An 18,585-nucleotide genomic window follows, 5' to 3' on the forward strand; every position below is an offset into this window, starting at 1 on the left:
ATGGTACCATTTCTTGATTCTAGCACTTCCACAATCAGTCACTTGACAATCTACTCCATTAACCTTTATCCTCGTGTGGCTTTTAGCCTTGATAAGTGGTAACTCACTAGTAAAATAAAGTGCATTGCATATTGAATTTACCTACCAATTCCAATGATAAATATATTGCATGATTTTGTAAACATCCCTTGGTCCGATTAATAAGGAGTCACCAGACGATTTAATTGTAGAATGTAAATTAATAACATACAATTTTTTCACAGAAGTTTTATCAGCACTATACAAAAAAAATCTTAAATTTTTAATGAAATGTTTTGGATTTATGAAATAATGATTGGATATTTTTAATTTGAACTTTTCCATATACTTTGTTATTTCAAATGCATATTAAACTCCTAAATATATTTATTTTTACAGGGTCCCCATCTCAAGAAAACATTGATGCGACTACTGCCGAAAATGATGATCCACCAGCTAAAAAAAGACGGGTTCTTCGTTCCAATTTTGATCGACCATCTTTGCCAGCTAGATCAGAGCATATTTTACCAGATGTTTGCATACTATGCCAAAAAGTAAAAACTATAGTGTGCAAAGGATCTGGCAAAAGAAACAGGGAAAAACTTGTCAGATGTTCGACAATAGAAGCTGCTAATTTAAAACGAGCAGCAGAAGAAAATGAAAATGAATCACTCCTCATGCAAATAAGGAATAAAGATTGTGTAGCAATCGAAGTGAAATATCATAACTCATGTTACCGTGACTTCACTCGATATTTAACCAAACCAACCAAAACCGAACACTCTGAGCAAACTTCATATGCTAAAGCATTTGAGGTCTTTGCGAAATTAGTCCAAACAAGGATTATCGAAAACAAGGAAATCATGAGACTTAAAAAATTGAAAGATTTGTTTGTCAAACAGATTAAAGAAACACATGGAGTTGATGCGCATTTATATAAAACAGGATATTTAAAACAAAGATTAATGAAAAAATTTCCTCAATTATGCTTCATCACTCCTAAAATGAGATCACAAGGTGACATCGTGTATGTAAATGACATTACAGTGTCTTCTCTTGTAGAGGAAAAAACAGTACTCCATGAGGAAACACATACCACAACTCCAAGTGAAACAGAGTCGTCAGAAAATGACACAAACCAACAAACAAGTCATGTACGCTCAGATCCAAATCCTCTTTCTAACTTGTACATAACAGCTATGGATCTGAGAAATATTATTCAACAAGTAAAACCTCCTTCGTTATGGCCGCCAACAGCAGAAACATTAAATTTGCAGGAGGCTGAAAAGATGGTGCCCCATATTTTATTTAACTTTCTTGCATGGATAGTTGGGGAATCTGAAGATTTGTGCACAGAAAAAATAATGGACATATCTGCATCCGTCTATAGAAAGATTTTGTCTATTTCACAAGACATTATATTTTTGTCTTCTAACGGACGTACATTAATGCCAAAACATTTATCACTTGGTATGGCTGTACGCCATCTGTCTGGATCTGCCCAAGTGATTGGTTTATTGAATGGTTTGGGACATTGTGTTTCTCATTCGGTGGTTTTAAATCATGATACAGCACTAGCTGAACTTGAAATCAATCGTGGAGAAAATTCTATTCCATCCACCATCCAGGCAGGTATTCCAACAACTTTGGTCTGGGACAATAATGATTTTGGTGAGGAAACTTTATCTGGACATGGAACAACACACAACACAACTGGGATAATAATACAAAATATGTTAGTCGAACCGTGTGCATCTAAGATTGCAGTAGAAGGACTTAAAAGAACACGGAAAAGAACATTGGAACCACCATAAGTAAATTTGGCTACATACACCGGTGGAAGAAAAGATGGCCCACTACCATTTGCTGAACATGTTTCACTTCATTCAGATCGTGTATTTCTGCAAAATTCTCTAAAACTTGATATAGCGTACTATATCACAAAATTCGGCAGTGAAATTATATTACCATCTTGGACTGGGTTTAACCAACTCCTGTGCAAAAGGGAGATTGCATCAAAATCTACCATAGGTTATTTACCCGTAATTGATGTTAGCCCCACAGAAATGGATACAGTCCTTACAATTCTAAAAAAAAGCATTGACATTGCAGATCAACTCAAGTTAGAGTCTCTTGTTATTGTAATGGATCAAGCAATCTATTCAAAGGCACAATTAATTAGATGGAGAAATCCATATTTCATGAGATTGGTGATTCGACTTGGTGCTTTTCATACAGCAATGTCCTTTCTTGGGTGTTTGGGAAAGCGTTTTCGTGATGCCGGGCTTCAAGATATTCTAATAGAATCAGAAGTTGTTGCTGTAGGCTCAATAAATGGAGTTTTCACAGGTAGACACTATAACAGAGCAGTTAGAGCCCATAAATTAGTGGCCGAAGCAATGCAGCATATGCGTTTGACAACCTATTTAAACAGCATTCCTGAAGAAAAGGCAGAAAAAGTGAAGCATTTAATGACATCCTTGTCACAATCATTCCCAGGACCTCAGTATGAAGAAATTCTGAAGGGAGAACATTTTCAAAGTTTTCTATCATCCTATGAAGAATTTATACAGGTTGGCAACAAAAAGCAAACTTTTGCATTCTGGAGTTCTTATATTGACATTGTAGAAATTCTTTTACTTTTCCTTAGAGGTATTCGAGAGTCAAACTGGGAACTTCACTTGGCAAGTGTTAGACAGATGTTACCTTGGGTGTTTGCATATGACCATGTAAATTATAGCAGATACCTTCCAGTTTACTGGTTGGAGATGTCTAATCTCGCTAATACTCATCCAGTGATATATACACAATGCATTGGAGGAGATTTTGCTGTTCAAAGAAGCTCAAATGCCTTTGCTAAAATTCCTTGTGACCAAACCATCGAACAAACTGCTAATCGTGATTCAAAAACAAAAGGTGGTATGACAGGCTTCAGCACAAACAAGAGAGCCGTCAACAGGTGGATATGGTCCCATCATGCGAGAGGGTCTATTACCCATGAATGTGAAACTATGGCTGGCAAAGGAGAACGAAGTGGAACACGATCAGATCTTTTACACAGTCGGATGAAACATGATAAGCTTGCTATTGGAAAGATAATAGACACAGTAAACAGTATGTTTAATCCATTTGAGTATGAACCAGCTGAGTTGATCCATATTGCATCAGGATTAGTTGCGACACAAGATGTTCAAAATGATCTGCAATTTGCTAAGGCAAGGGGCGAATCAGAATTTGAAAATTTCTGTGGGCAGCGTCTACAAACGGGAGAAGTTGATTTTTTTGCCCCGATGAAAAGAATGAATTTAAAAACATTCTCCAGTATGTCTAAAAAATCAAATCATCATGTCCACGGAAAGGATATCACTTTGGAAGCAGATAGAAATCTCCTAGCAAGATTGGTTGTGATTGGTAGAATCCGGAACATTAATCTTCAAGAATTACTGTCATATTCCTTAGGTTCATTACCATTGTCCCTTGCAAATTCACATGGATCGTTGGTTAAAACTAATAAAGCAAACTTACTTCATGCTTTAGAAAGCCATGCTAACAATCCTATTGTTGAGAACCCTATAGTAGGTGGCATATATATAGTGGATGGTATGTCGCTGATACACCAATTAAATTTGAACAAATTACAAGGAGAGAAAACATTTCTTAATCTTGCTCTTGTTATTTTGAAAAGTTTAGTGAACAGGGCAAAATCGAATCATTCTAAAGAAATTCATTTTGTTACTGATACATACCAGCAGATCTCTATAAAAAATATCGAGAGGGATAAAAGAGCTGCTACTAGCTCTCAGATAAGAATCCATGGTCAGCTCCTTCCTCAGCAATGGAAGAAATTTCTTTCAAATGGAGAGAATAAAAAGTCCTTAATAGAATTCTTGGATGAAACATGGTCTAATGTTTCAACATCAGAGCTTAGAGGAGTGAAGGTATTCTTGGCGCATAACAAGAAATGTCATTCCTTCTCACCTGGAAAAGAGGCAAGTGATATTGTCATCCGGTTAGAAGAGACAAAACTTTGTAGCTCACAAGAAGAAGCTGATACACGGATTTATTTGCATGCTTCTTTTGCAGCCAACACTAGTACGGATGTAATCATTATGAGTCCTGATACCGATGTGTTTGTAATTGGAGTTTCTTTACAAAATCTTATTCCCGCACATTTATACTTCCACACAGGAAGAGGAACAAATTTGCGAACAATAGACATCAAGATGATAAAAGACAACATTGGAGAGTCTGTCAGTCAAGCCTTGATTGGTCTACATTGTTTTACAGGATGTGATAGTGTCAGTTCATTTTACGGAAAGGGCAAAAAGAAAGCACTTAGTTTATTACTGAGAGAGAATGAGTTTTGTTACGCATTCAGTGATCTTGGTAATGAATTTTATGTGAAACCAGACACAGCAAAATCATTGGAAATGTTTGTTTGCAGGTTGTATGGCCAACAAAATGTCACAAGTGTTAATGAAGCCAGATACAACATGTTTAGATTCCAAAGAAAATTGGAAATCACAATGCCTCCAAATCAAGATGCCCTGAGTGAACACATCAAGCGAGCTAACTATCAAGCAGGTACGTTTTATAAATATTTAATTTCCAATTATATGTAAAAATTAAATATATGGAGTTTCATTGTTATTTGCTTATTAGAAAGGATGAAAATTATTCAATATTAATGTTAATTTCTTTCTTTTTTCAGGTGTCTATAAAAGGAGCCTCCATGCAAATCCTGATATACCATCCCCTGATTGTCATGGATGGAAGATAGAAAATGGAGATTTAGTAATCCATTGGATGAATCTTCTTCCTGCTCCAGACAGTTTAATGGATTTAATTAACTGCTCTGCCAAATGTAAAAAAAGTCATTGTAAAGACGTTAACATTTGTACATGTCTCCAAAACAGGGTCCCATGCACAGATATGTGCAAGTGTGCAAGAGATTCTTGTTATAAAATTAGTAAAAACATTGGACATGATGATGATGACACTGATGATGGTGATGACGACGACGATGATGATGAAGTGGCATAAGCAGTGATCAGTTTTAAATAAAAGCATATATGATCTTATTTACTAACATGTTGTTTGTTTAACTTTCATTAAAAATGCCTTTTTGTCCTTTAAATCTGTGTTATTATTCATAGATTCAAAAAAATACTTTTTAATGAAAATTGACAAACATTGTATATTTTACCAAGTTGATGTGTATAAAAAATGACACAAAATCGCAGCTCTACCTCAGGTTTAAACGACCTTGTTACATACAAAATATAGCAATAGATTTGTATGACTAATAATATTGGTAGACTATAGGTGTCTCTACATGAGAAATATCAAAATGTAAATCTATTTCTTTAGTTATCCACAGAAAAGATTGAAGTTGTTTCAAATAAGATGTTTGAAAAAAGCTTTTTTAGAAAAATATTCCCTATTTTGAAGCATAGTAAATATATTAAGTCCAATATTTATGTATTAAATGATGAAGAAATAAATTGGGAATAAAATGTGCTAAACTAGATGTCTGTATTGTTATCGGTTTGTGTGCTACTAAGGTTTAAGCAAGTCATAATGTTCTATTTGATGATTGTCGGCCATCTTTAAATATGGCCGCCGTTTTCATTAATGCGCAACATTTGTGCTTGTGAAAAAAAATATGATGTTCAGGAGTCTATTGGCATTCATTTGACACCATTTTTTCTTCCACCCCCAACCGAGGTCACAGAATCAAAAATCTAGAGGGATTTTGACCTTTGGGCCCATAGCCTATTATGGAAATCCTTAATAATATGCTCTTATAAATAATCGGGCACTATTGTCAAAAGTAAGAAAACATTGAATTTCAACAAGGTGGATGACAGTGCTCAATTAAAAGAGCAAGATATTTTATTCAATTTAGGTAAACAAAAATTACCATAAGTCGCTACAATAAATCTATTGTTTCAGTCTTAAAAGGCATTGTCAGGCGACAATATACCTCTGTTCTTACTTTAGGCCAGTTCTTTTAACATTAAAAGAACTGGCCTCAGGCAAGAACAGAGGCATATTGTCATCTAACAAATATTTATGCATATTTGCCAACAACAATACATGTATATAAGATTGATTTATTTCTTTTTTATAAGCGATTCTGTGGGGGTTTTCTTCTTTCTTTTCACTCCCTGAGTGCTTGTAAAGGGAGAAGTTATCTGCTCTTTGTTTATATTCTAGTCGCCCCCACATTTTAAGAGCATTATTTGTAATTATTTTATTATTTAAATACTCATTTAAATATTTTACATGCATGAAATTAAGTTATCGAAACATGCATATGTATAGATAACTTCATTTTATGCACGTAAAAATATTTAATATCCTCAAACAGCTTGGTAATGTACTTTCAGAATAACGAAAAGGTCTATCTCCAAAACTCTAGCATTTTGTGAACAAGAGCTAGGACTTGTATATACATACACTATAAATGTGTTTATTTGCTTATTTTTACAACTAAAAATTAATTTCTTCACACTTCAATAATAATAATAATAATAAAAAAAAAACCTTTATGAAAACATAACAGCACCTAAATTATAGGGTTCATATCTATAAGTGAGACTGTGTGCGTGATGACACTTCTCAACCTATATACTCAACGAATTCTTAATCTAAATACTTGAAATTTGGTATATAGGATCATCAAATATGTGGAAAACTTTAATCGGTTTTCATCCGGAACGTAGGGATGCTAAGGGGTAAAAATTAGCAAATTGGTACGTGGAGGCCATCAAATTTTTATCTATTAGTCAACTTTTTCATGACTGCATGCGCGATCGAGAAACATGGCAGTTTATGTTGAGAATAAAATATTTTAAAAAACACTTTGTAAATATGTCAAGCTGGTGTAATGGTTATCGTATTTGACTCATTGTCTTTAGGTTCTGGTTTAGATCTCAACTAGAGTCTTTTTATATTTATAAGTGAAACATTTAGAAAAAACAATACTCGCATGCACAGGTCTCGGTATTAAAATATATTTATGCATCTTTTATTTTTGGGCAGCCTGCTAGTATATATGTATATATATAAAACATAAAAAAAGCCGTAAGAACAATTTCAGGGCTTCTAAACCAGTAAAACAACACTATAACAAAACTATTTAAACATTCTCCATGTCACACATATTTTCTTGTCTGCTCATGTACACATTTTTCCGTCCGTCTCTCTGTAATTGTATCCCAGCTTTTAAAAATTATTTGTGTTGATGCATCTGTCTTTTTTCAGCATTCACCCTGGAGCGATTAGGCCGTCATCATCTAGAGAGCTTATGTCCTGAACGAACGCTGACCAGGTATGACGGTCGACTGCAAAAACAGATTCAACCGTGGTTCCAGCGGCCAATTCTATAATGACGATGATCCAGGATCAGCTTTGCATCCTGCTTCACCGTCCTACGCCATGTCTTAAGCGGAGCTTCACATTGCTTAATTTTTTTTTAAAACACTAACGAAGGGCTGGCTCGATTTGGAGGACCGCAAAAAGGGTGACTGAACCAATGAAGATGTCTCGTGAGGAGAGCTTGTTGTAATGAGATGTTGCATAAGAACGAACAGCAGCATTTAAGATGACCTGTTGCTAATGAATATGAAGGATGCGGCGAAAACAGTAGTGATTAAACACCAACTTTTTGTAGGTCACTTGCTCTCATGCAACCTATAAAAGCTTAATGTATACAAATTGCTCACAGACAAAACCACAACTTTGAGCATGTGCTTTTTCCCCCTCTTACAGATGGCCGTTTAGCAAGACACAATGCATGCATTGATAACACTATATTCTGCGTTTGTTGAAGTCCTTAATTTGTCCACAACAAAGATTACACAAAGCCAAGAAGAATAAAATCTGAGATGTTGATGGGATTTACACGTGGAGTTCACATTAAGCCACGCTACAAGATGATTACAAAAGGAACAGTAAACAATCAGATCATTCAAACTACTATTCTCATCTTAACCGTTATTTATCGTATTTTCCGAGCTTCTTCAGCTCTATCTTGCCAAACGCCCAAATCGGCCCAGAATTTCTAATAGAACCCTTTAATCCACAAGGATAGCATGCACTTGTCCCATCAGCCATGACTGGGTAGAACTAAGTAATTCGCAATATTTTCAGTGTCACCCACACTGAGAACTGAACCTTCAACCCCAAGAAGAGTGTAACTTAAAACTGATTTTTACCAAGTACTTTATCTACTATATAAAATCAAGGATAACAAAAGCTGTGTGGAGACATGAAAGGATTTCTAACCAGTTGTAATTTTATAATAAAAAAAACCCCCAAAAAAACGGTAAAAACTAATAATAAAAAAGTTTTTTTTTTTAAAGATTACATATAGCAATGGACATGAACACAAAGAAACAATTAGACTTGAATGGGGTGGGGGTAATCACTTTGAAGCGTATATATTATAAACGAGATAATCAAGCTGAAACACTGGTTCTCATTAAATTACTGAAATCAAGCAACCTTGAGCCTGGTCAGTACCACATGGGTGACACTTTAAAGATACCAGACACTGTCTCATATTTAAGTGTATTTTACGACCGGGGAAATGCTGAGCAACCTGCTAGTTGGTAATAAATTCAAACAAATTAAGAACCCGGATGCTAACAACAAGAACTACTCAGCAATGGAAGATGAATGTTCAACTTTAAGAGCAAAGAAATCAGATTTCAAGACTAACTCGGAATGACATGTTTATTGACAATGAATTCGTTTGATTATGATGTCTTTGGACTGAATTAGGAATCCATTGGAAGAAGATTCTGAAGTTAATCCACACACACACACATGATGATGATGCATAATCATACCCACGTTCACAGCTAATAAGGCATATTGCCACTTGGACGTAAGGGGCTACTATTTGGGACCATACATAGGGAAGATTAACAAGATTATAGAAAGGTAATTAATAATTGGGTGTATGTATGCTTCCCCCACGAAAATAAATGTGATAAGGTAGTTTTTAATGTGGAGAGAGATCTAGCTCCCAAAAAGGGGCACTCTGGAAGTAGGCAAAAATATCCTGGTCTATGTATGTATCTATGTATCCAGTTAAAATGAGAAACTACACAAGATACATTCATATTATTTAGATTATTTAGACTACTGTTCTCATCGAGTGTTATCACAACATTTCGGTTGATGTAAGCTTTGACCTTCTTGGGAATCTTTTTGTTGAACTCTGGAAAGATTCAAGTTTGACAAAATAAATCTGAATGTCTGAGGTTGTATGGACCGAAACATTGTGAAGATTACACTCAAGATGAGAACAGTAGCCTGAAAAATCCAAATACGAATAATCAATCCTCATCTAAAAAATTCAGTAACATAATACTCATGATACAAATGTAACATCTTTAGATTCAGTGTGACCTCGATAAGATCCCAGGCATCGCTGAGTAGCCCTGCTAATTGTTTACAAAAAAAAAGGAATAGATGAACTCAGAAACATCGATCTTTTGCATTTTTCTATAGAATCAAATTACAATCCTAGAAAAATGGCAATAAATATATGTACAGAAAATTTGGTTCTTGTCGATAATTCAACCCAAACCATAAAAAAATACAGAATTTTTTTTATTATGCGTGTCTCCATCACGAAACGAAAATGTCATTAAAAAAATAAAGTAAATTGATCAACCTTTTTTTTTTTTTTTTTTTTTTTTTTACTAAGGAAAGCAAATTTTATGAGGATGGTGTGTCAATCTCCATATTTAATAATAAAAAAAAACTCAATTCGAACTATCGAGGCAAAAATAGAGATCAAAACCAACATTGCAATGGCTACGAATTACTATTAATTGATAAAAATCGTAAAAAAATTATTTTCTATATATTAAAAAAATTACTTTATTAATTTATGTGATTTTTGGAATGACATTTTATTCTGTAACCGATACGTACATAAAAAAAAATCTGTAATTTTCTGTTCTTTTTTGAATTAGATTAAATTCTGGACAACAATCGAAAATTCAAATAAATGATAAAAGCTATATTAATCAGACATAGCAAATGTGATCGTTTTTTTTTTCTTATCAGCTAGAATCTGTGTGTGCGCGTGCACACGCAGACATTCAATTCTTCCAGTTGGCACACACATTTCTTGTATCTATAAGTGTGTACCGAGGTCACGAGCGGCTCCTTATTTCAGCATAAATCATTCATTCTGACATGTGCTTGTCCATTGCACCCCCCTCCCCAGTCAAGCCCCAAAACCCATTGTGCACAATTAGACTAATGGATACCGCCACAAACTATGAAATTAGTCATACAGGGTTCTCTTAAGTGTAAAGTCATTCTTCAAATCGAAAAATGTAATTTGAAGCAAAAAGGAATTGCAGCATAAATTTGGTTGGAAAAGTTTTTCCAAAGAATTCAATCACAATCAGCAGAAATGCAGTGTTTATTTACTAGCAGGCCACTATGCGTTGCCCGGTCGTAAAATACGCATAAGTTTTCTCGAATTATTTCTTTTAAAGGTATAAGATTTGATTATAGAACGGCAAGGAAGGATCACAGAATTGCATATAAAGAGAACAACCATCACTAGTCTCTCGCTCCTAGACAAGGTTAAAAAAAGAGTCGCCAATCTGATAGGCCCTGAACTGGCATCTAAGCTTCAGCCTGTGTCCCATCGACGAAACGTTGCATCTCTCTGCCTGTTCTATAAGTACTTTAATGGTGAACGCTCTGACGAACTGCAGACACTTGTGCCCCCCACGACGTAGACACCCTTGACAAACCCGACAGGCAGCTAAATCCCACCCCCACACAGTAGAGATCCCTTGATGCAAAAGATCTTTCTAATCCAGTAGTTTCTTCCCCATAACCGCTAGACTCTGGAATTCTATTCCAAGTTCCTGCTTCCCCAACTGTACTGACATGCAGAAGTTCAAGCGCAATGTGAACCGACATCTTGCTGCCCAAATCCCAACATAGTGCCCCAGTAGTTGCTGCCCCTGATAGTAGCCCCCTACACCAAAGTGGCAATGCGCCTTGTTTGAGGTGAAAATGTAATATAAAAAAAAAAAAAAAAAGATAATCTGTAAAACTGTTGGCAACTTGGTTGCTGCATGTATGGCATAAAATTGAACAGATGACATGTTTTAAATGACCAAAAGGGAGTTCATATATCATGCAAACAGACAAATCAAATGTTCAGAGAACCATATCACCAATACGAGGTCCGGGAAAACAAAAACAAACAAGGATGAATTTGGTCAATTAATTCCTATTTTAGTCACATAACTTATTTAGAATTGAAAGAACACACAGAATACTAGTTTTCAGTATTCATGCAGGGATCCGGATTATTTTCTTCAACAACAACAGGTGAGATGTTTGCTTTTAATATGAGCAGCAGTAATAATTATTTATTCTCTTCACTGCCAACAGAGACGTTAGTCCAAAAATAATAAACCGACACCCATCCAAAACATGTGGCATTCGAATATGAACTGATCTTCAAGAAAAAATTCTCATTCCATTTATTTAGCTATTCTAAACAGTGCCTACATTGCATACTCACGATTCGCCTCAAAATCAGGTGTTCTTGCAGCCAACACGTCAGTAATGGCCGCTTATCCCCCAGTCTTTCCACACCATCGCTACAGAAAATCAGACTTATTTTATTTATGGAAGCTTGTAATTTATTATAGAAATCTCACCTGTCTGTTTAAATGTATGTACGTATGTACATACGCTTAAAACTTTTGACAGGCGATGGATTTTCATGAAATTGTTATCATTTTGAAGCTCGACCCTTCGGACAATAAATATCGAATTGGCTAAAAACATTAATTCCTTCACCCTCAACTGGGCACATTTCTACAAGGAGAGTTCGCTTTTTCACTGATATTTTTTAAAGTCATCCCCTCTTTTCAATTGACTAGCCTTAATTTAAACCTTCACCACTTCTGATTTTACAATGGATGCAACAGCAAAGACGTCACTTTTTTTTCACATTCTTTTTCTCCTTCACGGTATGGGTTCGAACCTGCCTGCCTACTACTTTTTTTTTTTTTTTGCTCAACACACCTTCAAACACCCGGGCAATGCCAGGCACCCAGGCTAGTCTCTATATAAAACTCAACATGTGCGTGTGTGTGTTCCTTATAAAAAACAGATAAGAAAATCTACATGAAATTTTAAACTATTCCCATGAAATTTACCCGGGGAAGACAATGGAAGTGTTCCTGAATGTAAGTTCACCCTTAATGGGGCGAGCAGGACAAAACTTACAAATTTCAAAATATATCCCATTTTGATGAAATTGAAATCATATATAACATTTTCTGGAAGAAGACTAAGAAAGTGTTCCAGAATTTCTATGCTCCCTTATATGCATCAATTATTTATGGTGCCTCCACTTTTCCATCACCCAAGGGAACAGAACCTCCTTAAACACTTAAAATGCGCACACACACACACACACACACGGTTTCAATGAAATTTCAATCATATGTATAGGATACTAATTCAGAGTTTTGCAACATTTCAGTTTCTTTCATCTATATTAGGTGGTGAAACAGGGAAGGTACTAGCAGTAAACACAAAGAAAGTAATTATGTATAGTAAGAAAAAGAACAGTCATCATCCTCATTCAATCATGAGCAATGTTTGATCTTCCTGCTAGTAATAATATTGTATGTTTATCCAGCTCTCCTGAACACTAACACAGTCTAATAATACGAAATAACCAGTGAAATTTTACTTCAGTCGAAGTTCACAAAATCTAGGGGAGGCCCCTTTTTAAGGACTAACACTTGATCTCTATACGAGATAGACGGATGTGCGAATATTCCATTGAAGTTCTCAAGCACTTTGTGAAGAAATTAATATTAATTTTCCTTCCCTAAATTGACCAGTTAAATGTTATATCTTGTCTCTTGATCTTACTGGATTCCAGGAAAAGAATTCACCTAGTCTGGTGGAGTATCCACACTAGTGCTGTTACTATAGGCAACATCACTTGTAGGTGCACCATTCCTTTTATAAGTCAATGTGATTTACCTATACTGAGATTTTATTTGGGCGACCATAAATACTATATGATTTTGAATATTTAGTCAGGGTTTACTTGTAGTAAAAAATAACTCTTCTGCCAGGTTGTCCTGACAAATCTATGTACAGAGATTTGTTACACAGTCGAGGACAGTGCTTTTATATGTCTTTATAAATGTCTTTAGTTTTGTTTCTATTTTTAGAATCGTTCCTTCTGCTGCTAGCTTCAATACTCTCAAACTGGATATGTACCTTGATTCGTACAGGACAGTGAACAACACCTACAGAAAGCCAAAGCAGACTAACTTCAATAGAAATAGAAGTTCTCAACGAACACTGGATAATGCAACAAGGAGTGAGTCTACAATGAAAATTGCCTAAAACTGAGCAGCAGGCTAATTGCTGAATAGGTAAACTAGATCTGTTTAATATCGCGCCCAAAATATCATTTGATTGAACAGCAACATGAATCATTTGCATAACCGGATGCAGCTTACTCTTGAATGTCTGGTTACTCTTGAATGTCTGCATAAAACTGCTTGTGCAAACCAAATTATTTGCATAATTCAACGATGACACAAATTTGTGAGGTGTTCATTTTTAATTTTTAAGGAGAATAGAAGTTGAATCTTGGGTTTACTTTCAGCAAATTTGTAACGGACTTTCCTTATTTTGTCCTTTAGTTCTCATATTCCAGGAGATGTTTCTGACATAGGAGGAATTGCTGTTTTCTGGGTTGAAATCTATCCATCTAACACTTATCGTTGCCTAGTTTTTGACCTTGAAGTAATACTTTTTTTTCTTTTTAGCTGTCTACATCAAGTGGCTTCATGCCTTGTCTGGAGCAGTCTCAAAATTACAAATTAAAGATTACTTGACTCATTTATAAACGTAAAAGTCTGAGTCCTAAGAGTCAAATACGTCCCAAGATGGAGTGCTGTTGCTACATTTGGAGGTGGAGCTCCTAAGAGTATCCTTTCCCTTCCTTGATTGACAAGGTACAAAATTGTCTTCGAAATTTAGTGGGTGAAGACCTTTTCATCTCCCTACTTCCTTTTCCTCACACAGACGTTGCGAGTCTGTCTCTGCTCTATAGTTACTTTTATGGTAGGTGTTCGACTGAGCTCCAATCTACCCCCTCCCCCGTAAAACATTCACAAATATTCATCTAACAATCGTCAACAATTTCTATCACTCTCTATCCATGCCTAAAACTAAGAAAAATTAACGCACAATAAAACAATTCTGTGGAACCGTTTCCCAACTGACTATAACATGTCATTTTCAAGTCTAATGCAAACAAGTTCCTATTAAGTTGTCCTCTTAAATAATTAAACCCTACCCAAGTTCCACCTTTACTGATCATGTTATCTCACCATCTACTTAACACTTATTCCAGAGTGGCCACTGGACTGATAAGCAGTGACCCTTAAAAAAAAAAAAAAAAAAAAAGTTTATATCACTAATTTTTCTGTCATGTCTGACCCCGGAAGGCATTTTTTTTTTTTTTCCTGTAATAGCAATAAGCTCATCTATAAAAATCTAAAAAGTAAAAACGATGTAAATTAAATTATGGTGAGAAAAACCAAAGGAACCGAAAGACGTACAAGATGAAAACACTTAGTGATTTCGAAAATAGCTATAAACAAAACGATTAACGAATGTCCGATAAAGACAGACATTTGTAACAGAAGATAATTTGTGGTTTTCCTTCTGGAAAAACGATCCGTCTTTGAGGATTATCAATAAATCTCTGAATTACTTCCAGAATCTGAGAAGATGTTATCTTGATCGTTTTTTTTTTTCATCTCAAACAAAGCACAGTGCCACTTGGATGTAAGGGGCTACTAGTTAGAACCAAATCCATAAGACATAATATAGGGAGTTGATGTCTGTTCACACTATACTTGAATGTATATATATATAGTCAGGAAAGCAGAGACTCTGGAGGGAATTCAAAAGTCTAGCAGTTTGGGGGGAAGAAACTATTAGAGTAAAAGGCTAGGTTTTAACCATGAAAACCCATTTTCCCTTGGCTAAGAGTTGCTTTCGTTTATCTATAAAGATGGAGGAATCACTATCTAGCAGAATATTACATTCTTATTTATCAAGTTTTAAACTGCAGCTTTAAATCTTACTTCAAATCCCTTCTATGTCATGATCAAATTAACCAATTACATACCATTACACACACACACACACACACACACACACACACACACACACACACACACACACACACATACACACACACAGGGTGGCCTCAAAAAATAGAAGACATTCAATTGTTTTTCTGAGCATTTTACAGTCAACGGAGAAAAAAGGCCAAAGACCCTAGTATTTTGATGTGATGTTTTGAATATAATAAACTAGTTATGACCAAAGTTTCATTTAATTTGGACAAAACACTTAGAAACGGGGCCTAATTAGAGTTGAGGCCCGTTTTTTTTTAGTCACTATATATATATATATATATATGTATATATTTAAATAAGAGAGTAGTCACCAACAATGTGTATTTTTTAACATTATTTTATTATTCCGTGTCTTGGTTTTTCATTGAGAATTATGTTTGGATCATTGTAATAATGTTTTTAAGTCATTGAAATCGTTTACGTACGTTTCAGACGGTCTGATGCGTCCTCGTCATAGCTGACCAAGGTAAAACCTTATCTAAGTAACCTTATATATTAAATCATATATACACTCAACTTCAAAAATTCATTACTCGGCTAGAGATTTTTAGCCTGGGCCCCAAAATCAACAGAGATTAGACCATTCCTGTAATGATCCAGTCCCTGTGCAGTTCTAGGAGGTCCACTTTGAGAAGGGGTTAGTTTATTGCTAATCGCTTGAGTTGCCCCTTTCCAAGGGATGTCAACAGGGCTGCCCAGACACTTTACAGGTCAGAGTGCTCCTCCTCGGGGCACTGACTTCTCAATCCCACTTTCTGACCCGGGTGTCAGAGTTCTTGCAATGGGAGAGAATTAAACAAGTTATATACAAGACAAAAACTATTATCTATTGGGAGAAGTAATTAATATTTCTCTTAAAGATTTTAAGGTTAGTTCACAAAACTAACCCTAACTTCATGTAAGTGGAAAAACAGTTTTTTAAAACCCAGATTGGAGATTTGAATACAAGCTGTACCTGTATCTGTTTTATGTCCGTGTCTTATTAGTGAAAGTGCATAACTCTTGTAACGATGAAATGATCTTATTCATTTAAAATAAAAATTAAAAATAACATTTGGTTAAAGAATTTATTAGGAAATAGGGAGAAGGATGAACTCAAATTAACTTTTTTTGCTACCTTCCACACCTACCTATGTTAAAGTTCATGAGCTGATACCTGTTCACGTGTCGTCAAAAAGAAAAGCCAAAGATTATCAGAACACGATTTTTTTTTTTTGCAATGTCGGCACATATAGCTAATAAACAAAGAGACAATCTAGTATATCCAGGGTCAGGTTGGGATTTCTGTGTGCAGATTTAACGTGAAATTGGCAATGAGGGTAATGCATCACGGAAGATTTTCCTTGAGACATCTGAAGAATGTATTCAGGATTTGCTGGTCTAACTTTAAATTTTATGAAAATAATATTTTCCAAAATGTGCCCAACATTTTTTTTTTTTTAATTAAAAAAAGTTGTAATTATATGCTGCTACCAGATGACTGCTTGGAACCATGATTCCTGTAAGGCAGTTAGGAGCTATGTCAACTATACGTCCTTAGTTTATTAGATCTATGAAGGTCGCCTTAAAAGTAAAGCCTATTTTTTTCATCTCATAAAGAGCTACTAAGACTGGAGTAGTACCATTAAAATGAGCGACCTTTTGTGCTCCAGAATTTATGTTTCCACAGTCACCACCATTCTCAATGCATTTTTATCAGGAATTCAATGACGGATATATCTGCTTCTGACACATGTCCACGACAGGGGTTGCTTTCTTAGAATCTCGCATCAATATCTGCAAGAGATGAAACTTTCAGGTTATGAATGCATAAGTTCAGTCATCATAATACAATCTGCAATCCACTGCGATCCTTTTGGGCAAAATAAAAAAAAAAGAATAGGAGGCATTACTTTCGGAATACTCCTCGTATAAAGTGAATATATATATATATATATATTTTTTTTTTCATTGAAACATTTAGTTTTTTTATCTAATTTAGTGACTAATTAAAAAATTAAAGCAAAAAAAAATACCCCTATTGTATAGCCTCTTTGCATTCACACTTATCAGAGACCAGAGTTTGACAATAACTTTCCTTATCTAAGAGTTGTTTCTGACTATTGTCAGAAGGAACACTAGAGCTTTAGCCGCTCTTACCTATTCGTGTGTGTGTTTCCTTCATTTTTTTTTTGGCCTATCTGTTTTGTTTATGTCTGAGAACAGTAAAACTGATAATTCTTTTAGCTCACTCAACAGAGTCTCGAGTTAATTACACATAAACAAGCTTTGTTGAGTCTGCTATCAATTTGTTTGCGATTTTTCCCAACAGAAAAAAAAAAAAGCAAAATAAAAACCATGCGTCTTAGTCACGCATTAGAAATGAAAACATTCTTTTCTAAAGATAATACAAATATTTTTGGTTTTGTGTATGTGTAATATATGTGTAATACTATTCATTCCCGATTAAAATGGTTACATGGCCATCTACAGAGATACTGTTTCACTGTATCACAGCTCTTCAGTGCTGTGAGACTATCACTTCTCCCCAGCCAGCGATCGAACCTTCCATGATCTAGTTGATAGTAGCTGTATCAATTAGATAATGTAACCGATTGTAAATATCTACAATGCATATTTATATAAACGTCGACCACTTCTAGCGTGCTCTATTATGCAAAAACCTTTACGTTATGTTAAGAAGCAACAAGAGACCTTACCCAACGACAATGCTCGAAAATAGGTCCTGGTTTTTAAACTAAGGAGACAAAAATAATCAAAGATTGAGTTTTTTTTTTTTTTTTTTTGATAAACGAGAACGTCTATTTTGCTGTTTAAGAATTCCTTACATGAATGCAAACCCCATATGTATGTTATAACACTTTTAGGAGAGTGATGTAGGTTTTTTTTTTGTTATTCTGGAGATCAGAATTACTTATAACTATTGTCAGAGGGGATGCTAGAGATGGAAACACTAATCAAGACTTCATATGATTGCTTTCTTCCAATTTTTAATCCCCAATTCTAATATCCCACCTCAAATAATTAAACTCGAGCAATGGGACATCCATCTTCGTATATACTTGCGTTCGTGTGCATTGACTACTCAGGCTGTGGTCGTCTGCATCTGAATTTTGGGGTTTAGTTTTAAACACTCGCCATAGTGCTAATTATGTTGTCTTTCAATGTTAAAATAAAAGGACCCCCCTCCTTAAATAAAACCAGTTTCTGTTTAAAAACAAGTAACGAGGTTTTATTTTGACAGGTTGCAATAATACTTAATTGTTCTTTACCAAACAACTTGCAATCAGAAGATTGCTTCCAACAGAACACAAGCCCT

At 35.1% G+C, this 18,585-nt stretch overlaps 3 protein-coding genes across 7 annotated transcripts in view; 2 read left to right on the forward strand and 1 right to left on the reverse strand.

The window, feature by feature from the left end:
• Nucleotides 1-1,832, forward strand: part of LOC145284866 (uncharacterized) — a 3,304-nt gene extending 1,472 nt beyond the window's left edge. Inside the window, exon 2 of the mRNA XM_080133869.1 lies at nt 418-1,832. Within this exon, the coding sequence (XP_079989995.1) occupies nt 418-1,832 (1,415 nt within the window). The remainder of the gene's footprint in view (nt 1-417) is intronic.
• The window catches only part of LOC145284867 (tumor necrosis factor alpha-induced protein 8-like), a 447,133-nt gene that overhangs the window by 284,767 nt on the left and 143,781 nt on the right, over nt 1-18,585 (reverse strand). The gene's annotated exons all lie outside the window — the stretch shown is intronic.
• LOC145284865 (uncharacterized) lies at nt 2,085-5,548 on the forward strand. Its single transcript, XM_080133868.1, has 2 exons — nt 2,085-4,602; nt 4,730-5,548. The coding sequence occupies exons 1-2, from the start codon at nt 2,085-2,087 to the stop codon at nt 5,059-5,061; spliced, it is 2,850 nt and encodes a 949-aa protein (XP_079989994.1). The 3' UTR covers nt 5,062-5,548.

This window comes from Euprymna scolopes, chromosome 9 (assembly GCF_053919585.1).
Source record: "Euprymna scolopes isolate OS-2025 chromosome 9, ASM5391958v1, whole genome shotgun sequence".
Taxonomy (NCBI): domain Eukaryota; kingdom Metazoa; phylum Mollusca; class Cephalopoda; order Sepiida; family Sepiolidae; genus Euprymna; species Euprymna scolopes.